We start from the raw sequence: 23,473 nt of genomic DNA, 5'->3' as shown, positions 1-23,473 counted from the left end.
CTCTTCTAGGTAACATCAACTATAGGCACTGTAAAAATAATACCGGTATCTGTAGAAAAGCAGCCTTTTTCTCATATTTTAATTCATACAATAGATAGATGGGCCTTGCAAAGAATCAGAACTCAGATAAAAGGGAGGAGGTAAGAGGTTAAGTAAGGGTTGTATGGTTATAAACACTTAATGGAAAATAGTTTCAGAATTAAAGCAACCATTTGTTGGTTATGCTCATGACTGTTTTTAATTAGTTAACTTCGTCCATTTTATTCATTTATTCAAATGCTGTGGTATGCTTCGTGTATAGTAATATGGTTACAATGCACAAAGATGCCAAGTTACAATCAAGTGGTACATAACTTTAGGAATCGCTGAGACAGAATAAGAGTTATCTCAAATTATGCAACTATTTTGAACTTTGGCATCTATTTAAATAGCAACCAGTAATTATTTACTGTTACTAGTAATCACCTGTATTTTCCAACGACACATAAGACAGCTAAGAAAAGATATGTATAGTGCAAGCCACTGAATTCAAGTATTTGTTTCAATTTCTTACATGATAAGCATTAAGCTATATTCTATTTTCCTTTCTACAAGTTTTATGGTCAAATTTTACCTGTGCTTTATCAGTGAATTCAGGTTTCCTTAGCGCTTCATTTAGGGCCAAAGCTGTTTTTTAACTTAAGAACTGGTCGATGCTCACAATTACTGTTTTAACGATTCAAACAATTTTGAGCAAACTGACAACTCTATGCAGCCAGACCAAAACACATAATTACTAGAATATAAAAATTTAAAAATCCATAAGTCATGATTTAAATGATCCAAAGAACACAAAGTCTGCATGAAAATGTTTTTAACACTGGGCATGAATGAAAAAAAGCTGGCTTTTATAGCTAATATAATAGCTAGTACATTAAAGAAATGCTAATACTCTGCTTAAGTGGCATATTAATTGATAAACTTCCTCATTTCAGAGTATTCTCAAATAGTAAATATCCCAATTAGTGGTGAGAGTAAAAAGACTCAGGCTTTGGCTCTGACATATGCAATCTTCAGAACAAACTGACAGGTGATATTCCCATTCATTTTCATGGTTCTAAAAACACAAAAAGGCCTTTTAATATGCTAAGATTACATGTTAGAGAATTAACACCATAAGCAATCTAATGATATGTGTCTCTTTTATATATTTGTACTTGCATGCTTTCACTCTCTGCATACTTGTTTGTCTACAAAAAGCTGTTTTGTCTGCTTTGTCTCGTTTCTGGAACAACAAACTGGAAAAAAAATTTTTTACTGTGCATATTAGATAATGTATTTCTCTCAAAATAGTCTCCAAATGCAAAAATCCTAAATAAAACTGTTTTAATGATTAGATGGTCAAACGATGCCCCACTCCCCAAGCATCAATTAATCCACAGCTCCTTTATACAAAAAAAAAAAAAAAAATGTTTTCCATTTCTATTTAAAGTGTTTGGCAAAGCTTTTGTCTTTTTAAATTACTATATTTCTATTTGTTGTTAAAATATGTGCCATTGTCATATTAAGAAAAAAACACTGGGTTACCAAATATTATGTTCTCAAAAATTGTTTTAAAACTCCCCTGCCCCTGCAACATTGCCTATAAAGACTTAAAACAAAATGTTAACAGTGAATATCTTTAGGGGTGGTAGTAATAGGGGATAGGGGTAGGTGGGGAGCTGAGCCAATTAAATATATTTTTATAAAGGAGGAGAAACATGGTAACCAAAATGAAAAATATGTGTTTCATTTAAAATGCAGTAACTCAAAGTGTGTTAACTCCCTGGTAGCTATAAGAGTCTCATGTAGATGCAATACTGTCAGAGTTTAAAGACAAATATAATCATAATAGAAATTATTTAATGTACCATATAATTAAGCATACTTATTTAACTTCAGGTAGCTGATTAGAAAGAAATAGCCAACCAATTATTATTATTATACCAAGCAATTATTATTAAAAGTGCAGACTATTTTTTAATGTATCATGACAACGAGACCAAAAAACACCACGATACCCAGAACAATAGGAATTAATAAAACTATTTCAGATGGTAGTTTACTTTCCTCTTGTCTTTCCACAAGTCAGTGAAAACCCAAGTTCAAAGTTTTAATTTTTTTATAGATTACATCAAGGAAACTACCACTAAACTTTTGTTCTGAGAGCTTTTATTTTTGGAACACTGTAGGTGAAAATGCATGTACCTTATATTTTCAGAACAATGAGATAAGATTTTTAAATCAACATGGAAAAATTCCAAATGAAGTTTATTTTTTAAAATAATCACCTTGGGAGGGAGGCTATTCCAACAATGCTACTATTTAACTCAAATCATTTGGAAGTTTTTCTTTCATAATTACTTTCAAAGCTACTTTATATATATATAAAAGTCACACTCATGATCATATAAGCACATCTTACTTTGGATCCACACCAAACCAGTGATTCAACTTGGTATGTTACTCTAGGTGTTAAACTTAGCTGCAACGGAACTTTTGGTTATCCCCAGAAATCAAACTCACATTAAAGGGATAATTTTAAGTGAACGTATAAGGGTTATGACCAGTAAGGCATTCCAGGACAGCACTGCTAAATAAACATAAAATCCCCCACGATGACTATAAGGAAGACCAACATTCTCTGGGATGTGAGTAAATCATGATATTTACTCTAAAATTAATAACAAAAGTCATCTCTTAGTCATTTCTTTTCTTTTTTTTTTTTTCTTTAATGATGGTTCAGATATATGCAAATCTCTAGCAGGGGACTGTGGTTTCTCTAAGTTTCCCTATCTCATATAGCCAAAGCACTTACTATGAGCTAGGAAATGTTTCAACCTTATGGATTTAAGTATTATTAGTATCTTTATCTTATAGATGAGGCAAGTAACTTCCTCAGGGTCACACAGAGAATAAGTGAAGAAGCTGGAATTCGAATCCAGATGATGATTCCAGAGCCCATTCTCCTACTCTATATGTCTGTGTGTCCTGTAAGCAATAAATATCCATCCCCACTTAGAGAAGAGGGATATCATTTCCAAGGGGACCACTTAATAGCTATAGCTGACTCTACAGAGGACAGTGTAGGTATACTCAGGTCCTCTCTGAATTGCTTCTGAACCAATACCTACAGATTATTATTAATACCTTTGGAGTTCTACCCCAAATCTTTAGGAAAGGAAATAAAACAAGTCAACCAGTGAACAAGCAAGAAAATCCATGTCCATTGTATAAAATATTAAGTGTTGAATTTAAAGTTTATTTAATTTTAAATTCAACTTTAAATATTAAGACTTTTTTTTTCTAGTAGCATAAAGTACATGACTATTTTAATACACTGCTAGTAGGAATATAAATTATTTTCTTGATAAATTTCTGTATTTTCCAAGTTTTTTCCTTTTATAATCAATGAAAAAAGTTAATATTTTTCTAAAAATGACTGAAGTTCCAATAAACAGTGAAAATTCTATGAAATATTAGTTTTTTGAATTTTTATTCAAAGAACATTAAGATGCTCAGACTTTTAAAAAATTTTTTAAGATTTATGAGATGTATATGTTTGCTCATGTACAGATCTCCAAGTAATTTTTAAATTCCTAGCCAAAGACACAAAGTTCTTAGTGTACTCCTCACCAAGGCATGATTCTGAATCCCTGATCCTGGAATTGGTAATATCTGTAAATAAAAATTGTATTTCACAAAACATGTAAATGAAAAGGATTCCAAAAATAAATACTGTTTTAAATCTGTAACTGGGTGATATTTATACAATAAGAAATAATCTCTAAGGGTAATATATTCAAAATTAATATATTTTTTAAAATAGTTGCTAAGCTTTACATAAAACACCTTTATAAACATCAGTTTCAGACCATCTTCAGCTATCAGTTATATAAATCATCACTGACACTTCCTTTCTTCCTTTTTTTTGGGACAATAAAATCTTTCCAACTCAATACCACTTTCTTCTACAGAAAGAATGAGTGCTTCTGGGACAGAAATGCTAACACGTAAAACACTTTAGAAAATTGAAAGGATACAAGGACTGAATATTACATTTTTAAATTAAAATAACTGGTGTTCTATATGTGTCAAATATTTACTAGAAGAAGTTAGATGTAAATACCTGCTGCTCCAGACTCTTGACTATAACTAATGGACGAAGAACGTATAGTTCTCAGACGTAAACTCTGGGCTCTCTCCTGTCGAGCAGCATCACAGGTCTGATTGGGGTGCCAAATCTGTTTACAGTGGTAGCAAAACTCTGTTCCACAGCCTTCTCGCCCACAAGTTAATTTTGGACAGCTAGCACATCCAAATGCTATCACAGCATACCTTTACAGAACAAGAAAAAAGATTTAAAATGTGATGTAAAATAAGAGATACTCATTAAGTAAAAATAGTATCCAATTTAAATGCTATTTCAGAAAAAGTTTTCTATTTATGCATGAGCTAACAGTCATAAACCCTAAAACTATCTATCTCATCAATATAAAAATGGGGAAAAAATAAACAGTTCACAAATGAAGACATATAAATGCCTAAAAAAATTATTAAAGTTTAATTTTCAACTTTTAACTTTCAACTTTTAACTAGGACACCAAACTGTATATATAGCCTAGTCCTAATTTTATAAAAATTCTATTAAGTTAGTATTATATGCACATAGAAAAGACTAAAAAGAAATATACCAAAAGTCTTAACAGTAGTTTCCCTGGTATTAGGGTTTTTTCTTCTTTATATACTTACATATTTCTAATTTTTACAACTACTTGTTAATGCTAAAATCAGAAAGATAAAAAAATTACCTATTTAAAATTATAATGACTATGGATCAGCTATACCTATCAGTTAATGGCAAATGAGGCCAATTCATACATTTTGTGAATATCTTGAGTTTATGCATAAATTCTCACATTTTTGTTTTTAAGATGCATGGCAGAAGTTGTCTTCGGTGCCAATCTCCTAATAAAAGGTACACAAACTCTAATTTCTCCATCAGGAAATTTGTTATTTTGCTTCAGAAAAAAAACCTGAGAACAGCAGATTTGTGACTAATATCTATTTTCTGAGTTAATATTTTTGGCACTTTAAGAATTTCTGACTTAAAATAAATTCTGGGCACTCTTAGACATTTATCCCAGAGAAATGAAAACTTAAGTTTACACAAAAGCCTGTATACAAATGTTTACAGCAGCTTTATTTGTAATAGCCCCAAAACTGGAAACAGCCCAGATGTCCTTCTTCAACAGGTGAATGGTTAAACAAATTGTGATGCATATATACCATGGGATACTACTCAACAACAAAAAGGAACCACTGATACACTTAACAACTTGGATGAATCTCTGGGGTATTATGCTGAGTGAAAAAAGTCAGTCTCAAAAAGTTCGCTCCGCGGCATGTGGGATCCTCCCGGACCGGGGCACGAACCCGTGTCCCCTGCACCAGCAGACGGACTCTCAACCACTGCACCACCAGGGAAGCCCTATGATTCTATTTATATAACATTTTTGAAATGACAAAATTTTAGAAATGGAAAACAGATCAGTGGTGGCCAGCAGTTAGGAATGGGGTGGGGTCAAGGAGCAGGCAGGAGCGAGGTGGATGTATTTAAAAAGAGCAATATGAGGGATATTTGTTGTGATGGAATTGCTCAGTACCTTGACTATGGTGGTGGATATGGATACACAAACCTACAGGTGATAAAATGGTATGTAACTAAATACACACACAAAGATAAATACAAGTAAAACTCGGGAAGTCTGAATAAGATAGGTAGATTGTATCAATATCGATATCCTAGTTGTGATATTGCTTTATAGCCTTGCAAAATGGTACCACGGAGGAAAACTGTTTGAAGGATATAAAGAATATCTCTGTATTATTTCTTACAACTACACATAAATCTACAATCATCTCAATAAAACTTTCAATTTAAAAAGCCTAGTGTTTGAAAGAGAAACAAACAAGTCATCTATGCATAAGAGGCTTTTGTAAATATCAAACATTTTGCCTAGAAATTTAGGGGAGTTTTTCAGGGCTCCTCTTCTTACTGGAATAAAATTTAAATAATAGTTGTAACAGAGATTTTTATTGAATTACAAGATAATCTATTAAATTATGCAAAATGTTAGGAGTAAGGAAGTTCCTCCAATTTTGGACCTCTTGCTTCCTTAGTATCTCACCCTTTAAACTTAAATTTTACATATGAAATTCCAATTTATTTATGTTTGCGGTACGCGGGCCTCTCACTGCTGCGGCCTCTCCCGTTGCGGAGCACAGGCTCCGGACACGCAGGCCCAGCGGCCATGGCTCACGGGCCCAGCCGCTCCGCGGCATGTGGGATCCTCCCAGACCGGGGCACGAACCCGTGTCGCCTGCACCGGCAGGCGGACTCCCAACCACTGCGCCACCAGGGAAGCCCCCAATTTATTTTTGATAGGCCATTTTCAAACTACCATTGTCTATCATAAATGTGTTCAAACACGACTGAATTAAAGGCAATTTAAACCAACACAGGGTAATCTAGGAAAGTTCCATTTCCCTGACGGCTTATTCATTGGAGTCTCAATAAAAAGAAAACAATTCTTGAAAAACTATTTTCTCCCAAGTTATAATCTAAAGCAGTCTTTATAATAGTAGTAATTTCAGTGAAAAGGAAATGGCATTCTCTTCTAAACCTCTTCTCTACCCTACTTGTTCTTGAAAAAAGGAGGGAAGGCGAGAGACAGAATGGGGAAACCCGTGTGTGTGTAGGGGACTATGTTATGACCATTTTTTTAAGTCAGTCACAATTTATAAAAGCAGAAGAAAAGTTTAGACTACCAAACTCCACTTCTACCACTTATTACCTGTATAATTTTATGTAAGCTACGCAATCTCCCTACAACTAAGTTTTCCCAAACATAAAACAGGGATTCACTAAAGTTTGGCTTAGCCTCAGTATTCAGCCAAAAACAGCTTCAGCTTTGGCCTTGACCTTTAGAAGGCCAAATAAGCAAATGACTGTTTCAATGACATTTCTAGTACCTCTGCATTTATGCTTGATGAATGACCATTACCATTTCTACATCTATATAAATAATGTAAGTAAAAGGCTTACTGCTTTATATGGTGAAATCTTACTGGACAACTGAAGTATAAATGTACACCGTGCTGCAAGAATAAAATGCAGTAATTCTTAGTGATGATTGTGAAAGCCAAATTTAGACACAAGCTTAAGAACTTTCAAATAATTAAATAGGGAAACAGATTTACAGTAAATATGAACATCGAGATTGCTTTAACTAGATAAATCTAGGAAGAAAATATTCTTTCTGGGAAAACAAATATTTATAAAAATATATGAGGTAGATTAGCAGAAATTGGGCTATATCGTAATTCTAACCTTTGCAGAGGCTGTTCAGTGTACTAGTATATCACTAAGCAAAACTTTTAAGAACTGACTTACTTTCTAGTTAGTGATTTAGGCTATCTAGAGACAGCCTTTCAAGAAAAAGCCCTTTTAGGGAATTCTTCACATCTTGACAAGAAGAATTAAAAGCAGAATGTCAATTTTGCCATTTCAAAATTTCACAAGTTCCAAAATCTGGCAAAATATCCATAAAAACATGAAGGGTTATGGTGAAAAAACTGAGGACTCATATTTTCTTTTCAATAATCAGAGTTCCAAAGAGCTTTATAAACTGCTTTAAGATAAATATTAAAGTTTTGAGTCTAGAGACTTAAGCTTGTTGAAAATGACTGCTTATAGATATCTATTTAGAATTTTTAAAATATGCAGTGTAATTACCGGGAGCAAACTAACAGCTGACATGTTAGCTAATTAGTTAATTACCATTCCCGCATCATGATGTCGAACATTTAATATGATGGCTAATTTTTAAAAATCAATTCTTAAAATTTTATATTTATTCCTGTATCTCAAAAGTTCATCACTGGTGATATTTGACTTTGACCTTGGATGAATACTGATTAAACATCTGGCCACTTGGCTTTTGTGAAAATGTAGATTTTGATGTATCTCAAAAATTAGGACATAATAGGGCTTCCCTGGTGGCACAGTGGTTAAGAATCGGCCTGCCAATGCAGGGGACATGGGTTCGAGCCCTGGTCCAGGAAGATCCTACATGATGCGGAGCAACTAAGCCCGTGCACCACAGCTACTGAGCCTGCACTCTAGAGCCCGTGAGCCACAACTACTGAAGCCCACATGCCTAGAGACTGTGCTCTGCAACAAGAAAAGCCACCACAATGAGAAGCCTGCGCACCACAACGAAGAGTAGACCCTGCTCGCCACAACTAGAGAAAGCCCGCGTGCAGCAACGAAGACCCAACGCAGCCAAAAATAATAAATTTTTTAAAAATTAGTAATAACAAAAAGTTATGTTGTTTAAATAAAACAGTGTGTGTGTGTGTGTGTGTGTGTGTGTGTGTGTGTGTGTGTGTAGGGAGGGAGGGAGAGAAAGAGAGGAGAGAGAAAGAGGAGAGAGAGGTGGGGGAAAGGAAAAGAGAGAATTAGTTTACAGTACATCATATGTATTCAAAATGTTAGAGATAAAGTACATCAAACTTGTTTTATGCTACTCTGCGGACTCTCAACCACTGCGCCACCAGGGAAGCCCTGCAGTATTTTTTTAAATAGAAAAGCTAAGATGTCCTACCCCAGAGCTGAACATTTAAGTCCCATTCAATCTAAGCAAGTTCCAAAGAAAAACAGGATTATCTTTAACAATACTAACCAAATATTTTCATGACTGTGAATTTTGATAACTATAAAAGTTAGGGTATTTTGTCTAGAACCTTTTTCTTATGCTAACAATTATTGAGAGTTTACTATATAAGTGTTCCGTTTTCATACACATTCAATCTCAGTAACTGTGTTAAGCACATTCTATTATATATCGAGCAATTAAATGTACCTAGCATTCACATATTTTGAAAACAGAATGTCAGGACTCTTGAAGATGATTTTCATTGTGTGGGAGCCAAACTTATTTTCCACTGGAGAACAGCTCTCAAATTATAATGGAAGCAAATGGTAAAACTAAAGTAAATACAAAATATTTGCTTTAAAGAAAAATTTCAATGCTCTAATGCATTAGGTATTATTTGAGAAAATAACAGGCTCAGCAGAAGGTCACAGAAATAACTGAATACTACTAGTTAACTAAGTAAACATCTCTGGCTTAAACAGTACACAAATCTTGGTTCAGAAGACAGTTCCATTTCCTTCTATGATCCCTTATTTAACTCAGGTCTTACTTTCTGTCTCTATTTTTCAGCTGAAGATCTCTAGTTACTTGAAATGATTAAACATTCCTACTTAGCAGCAGTGGAGGGATAGGAAGAAAGTGGGAAAGACGGAAAAGGACTGAAACAGGCAGTTTTTCCAGAAATATTTTCTATTTGTTGGATTGTTAATAGGTGAAACATACTAAGAAAGAACTCAATGGTCAAGTTAGGGACATGCTAAGCAAAATTAAAGTACTTTTTTGTTTGTTTTTTTACTATAGGATTTGCTAAAATAATTTTTAACATACCAATAATGTACATATATAGTAAACATTATTTTCCAAATTTATTTGACCATGACATGTTATTTCCTGGGAGTGTTTCACAGTACTAGAGTTCCACAAATTAGCATTGAGGAGGTAGGAATACCAACTAGGGTCGTATACTCTGCCTAGAGCAAATTCCTCATGAAGGAACAAGTAAGAAGAACAAACTATACCAAACATGAAATGGAATCCTAAGAAAGATATAATAGTCTCAATAAAATTTTTAATTAAAAAATGAGAAAAAAGAAAGATTATCCAGGAGTCCAAGATAACTTTTCCCCCAAAAGCACAAAGCTTTAACACAACCTTTAAAGAACAAAGAAAATATAATCAGAAATACCAAAATTACTTGATCCAGTTAAGGGGAAAAGTCAAGTTTTATATTCAAATCAACAGGCTCATGATTCCATTAGCAAGAAGTTACTATTATTCCGTGGAAAAGGAGTGACTTAATTAATATATTTGAGAGACGGTCTAGACAAAGTGAGGCTCATCTCCTGGTTCCCCCTTTCAGGATCTGCTTTCCTAGAGAGGATGCTTTCTGTTCTGCTTTCCAGTACATGCTGTAGGGGAGGGGAGGTCTACGGTTGTAGAGAACCGCCCAGATTATTTGCAGAAGTCTCTCTAATTTCAGGGTGGAGTGTTAGGCCATTTGGGATGCATATCTAAAGCTAACTTCTTTAGCTAATTAGTAAAAGAAAGCTGATATGTCTCCTGTGTCTTATGTATCAACTCGGTTCTTGTTTTCTCAGACACATGTACTTGTTTCCTCGGGAGAAAATCAAAGTTGGACCTGTTCTCTGTTCTAAAAGGTTAGCCTACAAAAGCATTTCCAGCATGTCAAAAGACGGGCAAGATATGGCTAAAACTCTTCTTTGGAGGACGGGAATGAGAGTCATATAGATAGAGTAAAATTCTAAAAATACATGTTCCTTAGTTCCTAAGCCTATGGTGCCACTCCATTATGAACAGTGTCCATTATGAACAGTATCTTCCACCAGAGTAAGTTATTATTTAGAGCCATTTAAATGTCAGTAAATCAGCTCAAAGCTTAACAAACCTGATTATAGTTGAGCACACTGCTTAAAAATGGTTTATTAACTGTTCCTAAGACATATGATTTACATTAATGGCATATATTCAGATGTGTTCATTCAATAACTCTTTATTGAGCATGTGGTTAACCTGTGGTTATAAAGAAAAAAATACTTTTTATTTTTACTCTTGAGGGGCTCACAGACATTAAATCATTAACTATATTCTAGTATAATAAGTGTTCCTGCATATTCAAATCTCCCCAGTAAAGTCAAAAGCACTCACATGAGATGACATGGATAATGTGTGCTAGTAGATGGGTAGTCTTAGCCAATTGAAACAAGTGATGACAGAAACCAAGATGCCAGTTTTTTGCTATCTGCCTAGACAATGTACAGACTAAGCCTCCTAGGCAGAGGTAATAGATATTTTTATCCAAGGCAGGTCTTATGCTTCCCCTCCTACATGTCCCTCACTGTAATTCTTTTCCTCAGCCATGGCCAGATTTTTCTCTGAACCTGTATAGACTGGCATGTTCTAGAAGCAGTCCAGATAACTTCACCCCGGTTAAATCACAGCACACAGGTTTGGCCTCCTAGACCCCTTCGCAAGAGGGGTTTTCAGAAATACATACTGTCCTTTAAACAAGCTTAATCTGCCCTGGCCCTCAGAAGAGAGGAAAGACTATAGGTCAGAAACCCTCAGAGGTCTCAAATAGAAACCAGGTCAGGTTTTCTTTCTACTCTGAGCTAAGGGCAATATTTCTCAGTGTGTTAAACTACATGTTTAAGTAAAACTGGTGTCAGATACAGAAAATGGTCATTTTGGTAAGTATCAAAAGCAAGAGGAAAACATAATTTCACATTTAGCATTTCTGGAAAAAAGTCTTTCAAGTGTGCTGTACAATGAAAGGGATTAAAATACTACACGCATGCCTGTGGTCCTAGTATGTACTACTGGCTCTGCATTGCTATGAATAACTGTCAAACAGTCAGATATTTACCAGTATCCTCTGTGCCAGATTTCAGTAATAAATGGAGTTTAAATAAGAAATTTCTCTCTGTGAATCCAAAGATTTTAATAAGTTCCAAGAGGGCAGAGATTTTCATCTTTTGTTAGTTATTAAAAATTCCCAGTACCTGGCACACGGGTGCAGTAAATATTTGAAGAACTGTCTGATTTAAAAAAATAAAAACAAAACTTCAGAAATGGAGATGAGGAGTGATAAATAAGAACTATAAAAAGCTTACTGTGTGCTAGGAATTATGCTACCAATAACATTAAAAACCTTCTCAATCCTTAAAACATGATAGGATAGAGATTCAAAATCAGGTCTGTCCACGCTCATGCTAAGTACAATTGTAATTTGTAATGAGGTCTTATGCAGTATTCTATGTTTTCAAAGCATATGTATAAATTTTGTCACAGGTGATCTTTTCCACATAACACAACCATAAAACCTATAACATAATCAAGTATATAAAATATGCTCTTTCTAATCTAGTGAGCCAGCATAAATTGAATACAAATGAAAATACACAAAGTGATTAATCTCTGTGACATGTTTTCTTTGTCCTTTGTGCGTAAGACTACTAACAACCACCAAAACCAAAAATTAATTTAGAGCCAAATTAATCAAGACTAATTCTCTGTTAAACTTATGTAACAAACAAGTGGTTTTCATAATAAAGGAATCTATTAAAGTAGGTGTTTCTATTATTTTAAGATTATTCTATACTTGAGTTAACATTCATGTCTTCCTCTCCAAAATACTTAGAATACCTAAGCCATATTATTTTTTAACAATGATGTCTCAATAAGAAGAAAATGTGCAAAATACCTAAGAGTATGAGATTATGAAAAAAATTTAAATTTACTGAGAAATGTCATATACATCAAAGGATTTATAAAGAATAATAAAATGAATACCCCCTGAATCTACCACACAAGTTAAGAATAGTATCAGTAGGGTGATCATATAATTCACAACCTGACTGGAACACCTGAAAAAGAAAGGTAATGCTATTAAAATTTACACCAGTACAATAAGCATGAATTGGAACTATCTTGGGCAGACCAGAACCTATGGTTACCTTGTTTATCTGTGGCTTTAGAAGTTCCTTGATTGCCCCTTTGAAGTTCACATCCCTTCTTCTTCCTCACAAGAGGTAACCATGAGACTAAATGCATTTATCCATTTTACTGTTAATGAACTTTTTTGTTTCTTTGCTATTATGAACATTCTTAAACATGTCTCTTAACTAGATGTCTCCTGGCACACAAGTAAAGAGTTTCTCTGAGGCATTTAACTAGGAGTGGATCTTCTAAGTTACAGGATGTGTGTTCAATTTTACTAAATAATATAGCAGTAAGTGATCTAATCAATCTATATTTTCTTTTTAATTTTGTCCTTTTATTTATATAACTTACCTCTGTAATCTGTTTTGATTTTGTTTTAATTTATTATATGTGGTGACAATCTAATTTTTTCCCCTTAAATAGCTAATTTTCACAATTCTATATGGTGAATAATCAATCCTTTCCCAGTTGGTTTGGCATTCTTCCCCCCAAATCAAGTTCTTTTTTTTTTTTTTTTAATAAATTTATTTATTTTATTTATTTTTGGCTGCATTGGGTCTTCGTTGCTGCGCACGGGCTTTCTCTAGTTGTGGCGAGCGGGGGCTACTCTTCGTTGCAGCGCACGGGCTTCTCATCTCGGTGGCTTCTCTGTTGCAGAGCACAGGCTCTAGGTGCGCAGGCTTCAGCAGCTGTGGCACGCGGGCTCTAGAGCGCAGGCTCAGTAGTTGTGGCGCACGGGGTTAGTTGCTCTGTGGCCTGTGGGATCTCCCTGGGCCAGGTATTGAACCCGTGTTGCCTGCGTTGGCAGGCAGATTCTTAACCACTGCGCCACCAGGGAAGTCCCCAAATCAAGTTCTTAGACAAGTGAGAATCTATGTCAGCCCTATCTATTGTGTTCTATTAGCTTGATAGTGTTGATATTATCCACTATGATGACATGATCCATCAACCCAGCACAGGAGAACATACCTATTTAGTGACCAGAAAGCTTGTGCTCCTGGATTTACTCTCTCAATCTCTCCTGGTCACAGGTTCTGACACAAAAGCCTCCTTTTAATTTGTTCCATCATTTTCACACATTTTCTTTTAAAGCTATTAAATGCTTAAAGGAACTTGTGAAACACCTCTTATCCTGGGGTTCCATGAAAGACAGTTAGAAAATCACACTTTGTCCAGATGAAATGTAAAATACTTCTGTTTGAACTCTTGCTATAGGGTATTTGCTATAATGACTTGCAAAAGGCTTTTTTTTTAAACCTAAAATTTGTAATCAACTTGAAATCTACTCTAATGAATGTACACACCTGCATTAGTGAAAATATTCTGCAAGGGTCCACAGGATCAAGAGTGATACAATCGTACCTAAGCTCTTCTTCTCTAGCTCAAATTATTTAAAGGCACTGTTCATTATCCCTATTTTCTCCCCATCTTTTTCTTGAGAATTTAACCCTTCACAGGTCCAGAGTTTGCTTCTACCATACACCTGGAAGCACAGCCAACCTTGGCCCAGTTTAGATAGTATCTTTAATATATTATTTTATTATTTATGTTACAGTACAAGCATCCTGCAGTATCGGAGATCATAATACAAATGTGATACTAAACAGTACCTCCGAGTCCTTCACACAACTAATGAATTCATAAAATGTTAAATAATTAGATAATCCAATATTTTTAATGCTTTATGTTTCACAGAAATCCCTGGTGGACAGTCAAGTGCTAGTGATACCTGGGAAAACTGGTGGAATTTGCACAGGCTAAAAACATACTATTACCTTTCTCACTTAAAATTATGGAATTGGTAAATACAATCTGAAAATTTGCTGCTCAATAAGTTTTTAATAATGGATTTGATCAGAGTCCTGAAATTGTCATTTGATAAATCAAACTCACATTTCCGCCTTGTCTCTGATTATACCCAGATAATCTTGGAAGTTCTGGGTTTTCCCAAACTCTTATTTATAATCTCTGGCTTACTAATGGTATGCTAAACTCATCCAGGGTTTATGGCTTTCCTTATTCGTGAAAAGCATATGACTATTTTTTTCTAGTTCTGACAACCATACATGGTAAATACCCTATTAACAGGAGTTGCTGTTAACATAGTAACCAAATATACAAGCAAAATTATTTTACTTTAAATATTGGGAAAATGGTATTTGTAATTCAAAAGCTTGAGGTAAATGAAGTATTACATAATCTCTAGATCTTGTGTCTCAAGAACACATCAACTCATGAACACATCATACTGTGGCACGCATTAAGGTGCCTTTCAAAAGGGTCATTTAAGTTTAAACGAGTGACTCCCCCACCAAAAGCAAACAAACAAAATGTCTGCTCATTTCATATATTATAAAATAAAAATTCTCCAAATGGATGGGGAAAATAAATAGGACTAGATTCTGCACTCTACCATCTTATCCTTTTCTTCTGAAAACAGTCTTAAGTGAATATATAATGCAAAGACAATATAAAAATGAGTAAGACAAGATTCCTGCCTTTAATATCTAACATTGTCCCTGACACATGGTACATACTCAACATATTTTTGTCTACTGAATGAATGAATTACCTGGCATGTTAAGATTTTTCTTTTGAGTAACAGTCAGCAAATTCTTATTTTATCCACAGAGAAAAAAATTAACTCAAGAAAAATCAAACAAAATCTTCTTACCCACAGTCTGGAGCTGGACACCACCTACAATCAGGATCTGCAACAAGCCACCGTCTAAGCATAAATTCTTCATATTTTTCCATCAAGACATCATCACTTAATATCAAGCGAATATCGTGGGGATTAAACCGTTCAGTACATTCTGGGCAACTGATATTAACCCTACTTTCAGAAATTTCTATCCTTAGGTATTGTCGTAAGCAATCCACACAAGATCTATGATGACAAGTCATTATCTCAGGAAATCTGTCTTTAGAATGCCGTAAAAGGCACAAGGGGCACTCTATAAAGTCTCCAACTTGTTTGCTGATAGAAGTTAATCCATTGTCAGAGGAGGTATTTGTAGAGAAAATGGAGTTCTTATCAGTACACATTTCGGAATGTATACTTTCAATACTCGCAATTCCATCCACCCCGCCATTTAGCTCCCTTGATTTACGTTTGTTATCCTTTTTCCTCCGAAACAGAGAACCTATTGAAATTCTTCTTTTTTTGGGTGCCTTTTTGACCGAAGGCAAGCTCACAGATGAAGCAGAAGACTGAAGATCTCGATCTGAACCCATTTGCCGATGTAAACTCATGTCTAAAATGCTCATTAGAATTGAGTCAGGGTCTGTGTTTACACACAGCCCTTCATTATATTTAGAGATAACACCTGTTTCTTGTTCTTGCATTCAGATTAAGTCATGATGTAAGAAAATCCTATTTGGTTCCTTCAGAGAATTCTTAAAGGAGTTCAATTTATGGTAGACTTATCACAGATGTTCTGAAAAACAAAACAAAAACACCAAGATTATTTAATTGCATGTTTCTTAAACTTACAAACTCTCTATGAAACTTCAAACAAGTATGTTCTTTAATCATTAGTTTTTGGTTTTGATTTTTTTAAATAAGGCCAGTTTATTGAGTAGTCTACAAGAGAATATAAAACCAATGCTGATATAACAAGGATATTACTTAATCTTAAGAGTCTAGATTTGAGCTGACCTTATTCTTAATATCTTGTACAGGGCTTCCCTGGTGGGGCAGTGGTTGAGAGTCCGCCTGCCGATGCAGGGGACGCGGGTTCGTGCCCCGGTCCAGGAAGATCCCACATGCTGCGGAGTGGCTGCGCCCGTGGGCCATGGCTGCTGAGCCTGCGCGTCCGGAGCCTGTGCTCCGCAACGGGAGAAGCCACAGCAGTGAGAGGCCCGCGTACCACAAAAAAAAAAATCTTGTACAAAACTTATGATTTTTATCACACTCAAACCTCAATGATTCCCACTGCCTTTAGGAGTTAAAAAAAAATTGACAATAAAATGGACATGCAAATACAAATGGCTAAGTAGAGCTTACACAATTGTGAAGAACAAAGTGTGGGGGGGGCAGGGGATGCTCTTACACTGCCAGATATAATGACTCATTATAAAGTTACAGTAATTAGGAAGACAGTGTGGTACATCACAAAGATGGATACAAAGACCAGTGGAACAGAACACAGTCCAGGAAAAAAGTCCCACATATACACATGGATACTTGACTTATTGCCAAAAGTGACACTGCTGAGCATAAAGAATGGCCTTGTCAAAAACAAAACAAAAACAACATAGTACTGTTTTACTGGTTACCATCTCAGAAGAGAAAAGGAACTTAACCTATAGCTAACCCCCTGCATAAAAATCAATTCATGGTTCATAGATCTAAATGTGAAAAGTAAAATCATAACACTTCTAGGAGTTGACAGAAGAGAATATTGCAACAAAAAGATTTCTTAAACAAAACATACTAAAGTACTTACCATAAAATGAAAGATTGTTAAATTGGACTACAATAAAATGAAGAGACAGTATTAAGGGAGTGGGAGAAGACATTTGCCACATAAAACTAATAAAGGACCAGTAACCGGAATATGGAAAGAATACTTAGACGTCAACAAGACAAAGCAGACAATATAATAGAAAAATGGATGAGGGACATAACTGGCACTTCACAAAAGAATATGAAAAAGTGCTCAACATCATTTGTTGTACACATTAAAGCCACACTGAGAGACCACTACACACCCAGCAAAATGGCTAAAATTCCAACTGACATTTCCAAATATTAGCAAAGATGTTGACTGCTGGTAGGAGTTTGGAAAACTACTTTGAAAAACTGTTTAACAGTATCTACCAAATTTGGACACATGGATACTCTATTACCCAATTTATACTCCTAGATATAAATGCACGAGAAATGAATGCACACATGCACCAAAACATCTACATAACAATATTCACAGCAACACTAGTTATAATAAGCCCAAACACTGGACACAGCCCATATTTCCATCAACGGTAGAATGGATAAACAAGTTGTGGTATATTCATTCCACATTCTGGTATACCAGAAAGCAATGAAAATGAACAAAATACTGCTACTCATAAAACAAGAATGAATCTCTCATAAAAGGATGTGTACTGTATAATTCCATTTAAATAAAGTTCAAAACCAGACAGAGCTGGGCTTCCCTGGTGGCGCAGTGGTTGAGAGTCCGCCTGCAGATGCAGGGGATGCAGGTTCGTGCCCCAGTCCGGGAATATCCCACATGCTGCGGAGCAGCTGGGCCCGTGAGCCATGGTCACTGAGCCTGGGCGTCCGGAGCCTGTGCTCCACAACGGGAGAGGCCACAACAGTAAGAGGTCCACGTACCGCAAACAAAACAAAACAAAACAAAACAAAAACAGACAGAGCTAATCTATGATGTTATAAGTCAGTACTGTAGCTACCTTTTGAGGAGAGACACAAAGGAAAAAGCACATGTATAGTGGTTACAAAGGTATGTTCACTTTGTGATAAATCACTGACCCACAGATTCATGATTAATGCATTTTTCTCGGTGATTGTTATACCACGATTAAAGGTCAAAGAAAAAAAAAGCTCCCTGAGGTGATATCCACACAATTTCACTCAGGCAAACTTTACTCATGTCTATCAGTTTATATTTTCCCATCATCTGCAGCATATTCCCTTAATTCTGAGGGAAATATAGAGTGTGATGGTAAATGAACTAAAAATTTCTGCATATTTTCTTCTTTATAGTTATTATTTTCTCTTGCATCTCAAAATGCTTTCTGTACTCCAGGGTTCAATATATGTATCAATGAACAGAACTGTAGAGGGAATCTATCTTGGGGATTCTGTCCTAAGAATTTATCATTGAAAACATTAAACCAGTGGTATTTAATGAATATCAGCTGGAGAATTTTTCAAAACACACTTTTAGAAATTTGATACCCATATCATTCATTATCCAAAAAAGAACCTAGTAAGAGTGAATGGAGGTGCTATTAATATTTAAACTAGGATAACAGGGGCAAACTAAAACATACTGTCATCCCACTTAGGAAGACTTCCTAAAACATTCTGCAAATAAACAAATAGGCATCAAAGGAAAAGAAACAAATGTGAATACTAAAAAATTTAATATTTTTATATGGTAAAAAATACTACAGAGTAGGATGATGTGATAAATTAGTAAAACACGTATAACAATGAACAAATTTCCTTAGTATACAAACAGCTTTTACACATAAGTAAGAAAAAGATGTACAATCTAGCAGTAAAATGAGCAAGGATATAAGGAGGAAGTTTGGAGAAAAAGAATTACAAAAATTAGGAAGATAGGAAACAGTGTTCAACAACACTAAAGAAATGAAAATTCAAACACTAGATACACCATCTTTGTATACATCAGACTGACAAAGGTTGAAAGGGTTGGTGAACGTGTATTGAAAGAAGCACCTCACATATTGTTGGGAGGACCGCAAATCAGCACAACTCTGGGGAACCAATTTGGCACTATCTATTAAACTTCAAAATTGCTTTGACCAGCAATCCTACATGTAAAATTTATCCTTCAGAAAATATGACACAAGTGTGCAAAGAAATACTGTGCAAGGAAACTCACTGCAGCCTAGCTGATACAAGCAAACAAAACAAAACAAGGCAAACAAGCCCCACACAAAACCTGGAAATAACTTGTGTCCCACAGGGAACTGGTAAAAATAAAGGAACCAACCACAATTTACATGTAACGATAAGGAAAAGATCTCGCTACATAATACTGAGTGAACAATAATAACTGCAAAATAGTATGTATAGTATGAACCCATTTGTGGAAAAAAACGCACCCACAGAGGTTTACATGTACGTACACAATTTCTGGAATAATGTTAAACCATTAACAATGGCTACCTTGGGGAGAATAATCTTTAGTATTCACTTTCTGCTTTCTGCATAGTTTACAATTGTATCATGAGCATCTATTGCGTATAGTTTAAAAAAAAACCCAGCTAAGGGCTTCCCTGGTGGTGCAGTGGTTGAGAGTCCGCCTGCCGATGCAGGGGACACGGTTTCATGCCCGGGTCTGGGAATATCCCACATGCCGCGGAGCGGCTGGGCCCGTGAGCCATGGCTGCTGAGCCTGCGCGTCCGGAGCCTGTGCTCCACAATGGGAGAGGCCACAACAGTGAGAGGCCTGCGTACCGCAAAAAAAAAAAAAAAAAAAAACCCAGCTAATTGAACCCCACCAACGACAACAAAAAACGTATTCCACTCTAGAGCTACCCAATCAAATTGAGGATGTGGTCCAGAACTTGTATATTTTGAAAATGTTCCTCAGTAATTTAGTTGCACACGCTGGTCAAGAACCACTAATTCTAAAGAGAGTCTGCTAAACACTTTCACTTAAAAACAGAATTCTATAGGCTTGGCCTCCAAATCAAGGCTCCTTGCTTTTCATTAGTTTAGGTACTGAAAATAAAAGTGCCATTAAAAAAAAAAAAACAACCTCAGTTTATAGTCATTTTCAGCCTATAGTGAGGTAGTACTTAAAAACCTATGTATAGAGATATGAGAGACATTAAAAAAAACCCACATAAATTAATGACTATCTGTAGAAAAAAATCCATGAAAGGTGTCTAAAAGCATGTGACTCAACAGTATTGGGAATGCCTCAATCAAGGGGACTTTGGCTTAATTTCAAAGTTAAAGTCTAAGCCTAGCTTGTGCTAAACCTCAGGAGGTTACCACCATAAACAAGATAGACATGGGTCTCTGTACTCAATGCGATATGTCTGGAGAAGAAATATATATCACAAAACCAATAGTTATAAACTTATATATATTAAATTTATCTCTGTTACTACAACTTTTGAAAACAGCTGAGTCCATTTTCACCAGATTTAGAGGGAGTCTTTCAGACATTATGACAAACTATGGGCTATTACAGAATTCATCTTAAAAAGAAAGGAAGCCATCTTGCAAGCCACCTACAAGATTAATAAGAGGCCCTGCATAACAGCAGATTCAAAAGATATAGTCAATATTTCACCCCACCACCCTGAAGTGTGGACATATTCGTCCCTCCTTCCCCTCCTCTCAGTGATTTACAATATACAAGTTTTAGCCATATACATAAAGTTTACTCTAACTTTGCAGATAGGAAATCAGAGACTCAAGAGTATTAAGTAAAGAACTAAACCTAATTATTCTAGTGGTATATGAAATTAAGATTATGTGGTTCACCCACAACAAAGAGTTTTTAATCAAACTGTTTATTTGCATAAACACTTAGAAATTAGTAAACTAACTTGGATTTCTGAGACTACCCTTAACCACCAAAAAAGCACTACAGAAATTCTGCCAATTTGAACAGATGACAAAAATGTGTGAAATTATAAAAAAAACTTTCAGTGATTTAGAAACTTTACTTATTTTTAGAAAAAGCTGATTTTATTCTCCAATGAAAAATAAAAATCTATTATTTGCATCATTTAATATAGTACTATTCTTTTTGAACTCAACTTTTTAAACTATCAATTGTATCAATCTGTAAGTACTACTGTTATGTTCGGCCTCATAAATGCACACACCATTAAGACAAAAATATTATTTGAGTTCTAAGACAAAGAGCTGGGTTGCTGGTTGGAAAAAGAAGGGAAAATATGTTGTATATAATAATACCACTACACAGTAGAGTTTTAAAGTGCTTTTAAAGCATTTTTGATTTAAACTTCATTGCCCTATGGAATGGGTATTATCCTGATTTGATAGATGAGAAAACTGAAGTGCAGAGAGGGTAAATGTTGCACAGTTAGGAAATAACAGGGTTCAGGGTCAAATTCAGGTCTTCTGATATCTCGGCCTCAGTACCATCATCTGTCTGCAGCTGCCTTCATGAAACAACTCCAGTCACTATCAGTATCTCAAAAATTGTCTCAGAAAACAAAAGACAATTATATTTTACATATCATCTAGGGCTGGTCTTAACTATCCCTCAATTCCATGCCTTATTCAAGCCATTCCCCCATCTGAAATGCCACTCCCTTTTCTCTCCTCCTAACTAAACTGTACTCACATTTTATAACTCAGATAAGAAATTTTTACAGTGTTCACTTGTTTTTCTGCCCTGATTACCTTCAATGTTTTAATAAGGTTTTAAATGTATAACTTGAGTATTGTGATTTCTTTAATACCACACACACCCAAGATGAAGTGAGGAACATAGACACTGTGAATAAATACCAAACGAGTATTTCTTAAAATGACACAATGTCACTGAAGTGATGATACTATTTCATAAGCACAAGAAAAAATCTTGTTATTTCACTGTCATGCCTCCTAGGCATATACATGCTCTACTTTTTAAAACGTCCAATTAGTTCACACCAAGTTTACAAAGACAAATATGAGGTCTACTGGATCAAAGGCAAAATAAATTATGTATTAAAAACCTAGAGTAGTTTACATCATTTCAGAGCAGGAACAGAAGATGAGAGGCAGTAAATGTACTTAATGATGTAATTTGAAATATATACAACTCCTAATAATCCCCAACTTTGGATATTCTTTAAACTGATTTACTATCACAAGGATTTGTCGAAGTACAACACATCGATAACATGAAGAAAAGCAGTGGGGAAAAAGATAACTGAGGTTGGCCTCCATGATGTTATGGCTGTTGGCTTAGTGGGGATACCTCTCCCCTCTAAATAAAAGTATAGATCTGTAATTGCAGATGCTAGAAGAGCTTAGTGAAACAGAAAAGGAGAGTAAAATACAAGTAGACCCCATATTATGTATTTTCAACCAAGTATCTAATATCATATAGGAGGCAATTCTCTTAACACCAATGTCACAAGAAATTCCAATCACCTGCTAATTAAAATATGAGAAATGGCTCTCTTTCCCCCTCTTTCCCAGTCTAGCACAACTCCAACAAGTAACGAAGACTCTCTGCCAATTGCTGCTACACACTTTCATCCCCCTGAAGAAACTGGTTGAAAAATTAGTTTTTATCGCTGGCAAAGGAGCCCCACCTCCTGACCTTTTTATGTACTTAAATTGAAGACTATCACCTGAGACTGGTATGAAGGACAAAGACCTGAACCTGCTTACCTAACCTTCTCTAGCCCACAGTGTTTATACCTCTTTAAAGTCAAGATCTCTTTGATTCTAACTTTTTTGTACCTCTTGAGGAATACGGAATTAAGAAATAGGAATAGCCCACAACAAAGGTATTTCTACGACGTGTCAAAGCTTTAGGGACCAAAGATGTAGTAGAAGTGCTGATAACTTCGTACGGATGCATCATAAAATACATCTAATTTGGCAGCACGCTATTTTTTAATTCTTCGTAAAAATTATGGAAGTTGACCATTCCAGGTGAAGCACCTAATAAACAATTACAATACTGTTTGACATGAAAATGTGTTGCAGATTTTAAATGCTCAACTTATAAACACAGGATAAAAACAGTTAGAAAACTCAAATCCATACAAAATAGTAGCTCATGTTTGAAAAGCTGTATGTATCAGTCAGGGTCCTGGCAAAAAAACAAAGCAGTTTCAAAGAGATAACTGAAGGGCTCATTTACAAAGGTGTGGGCAGGGTTAAAGGAAGTAACAGGGATGGCAAAGTCCTCAGGAAGCCACTGCCAGCCTTCTGAAAGAAGGAGCAGGGAGAGAGCTGTCAAAAGGCAACTGGAAGAATAAATACCCAGCTTCTCTCTTCTCTGGATCTCCAATATCCACCAATGCCTCACACTGGCTAAATCCAATGAGAAACCAAAAAAGGAGCC

The 23,473-nt window shown here is 35.4% G+C and overlaps 1 protein-coding gene across 4 annotated transcripts in view; it reads right to left on the bottom strand.

Annotated features, from left to right (window-relative positions):
• RNF19A (ring finger protein 19A, RBR E3 ubiquitin protein ligase) overlaps positions 1-23,473 on the bottom strand; it is a 57,658-nt gene that overhangs the window by 15,663 nt on the left and 18,522 nt on the right. For 3 of the 4 annotated variants that reach the window (XM_024756552.1, XM_024756551.1, XM_024756555.1), the window contains 3 exons: positions 15,373-16,138; positions 4,148-4,356; positions 3,655-3,696 (listed from right to left, as the gene is read on the bottom strand). In XM_024756552.1, coding sequence (XP_024612320.1) covers positions 3,655-3,696; positions 4,148-4,356; positions 15,373-16,046 — 925 coding nt within the window. In that variant the 5' untranslated portion in view covers positions 16,047-16,138. The remainder of the gene's footprint in view (positions 1-3,654; positions 3,697-4,147; positions 4,357-15,372; positions 16,139-23,473) is intronic. The other variant, XM_024756553.1, reaches the window with a different exon arrangement.

The sequence above is a fragment of the Neophocaena asiaeorientalis genome, unplaced genomic scaffold (genome assembly GCF_003031525.2).
Source record: "Neophocaena asiaeorientalis asiaeorientalis breed wild unplaced genomic scaffold, Neophocaena_asiaeorientalis_V1.1 scaffold29, whole genome shotgun sequence".
Taxonomy (NCBI): Eukaryota; Metazoa; Chordata; class Mammalia; order Artiodactyla; family Phocoenidae; genus Neophocaena; species Neophocaena asiaeorientalis.
The sequence above is the reverse complement of the archived record's forward strand: the minus strand, read 5'-3'. Positions and strand labels throughout refer to the sequence as shown.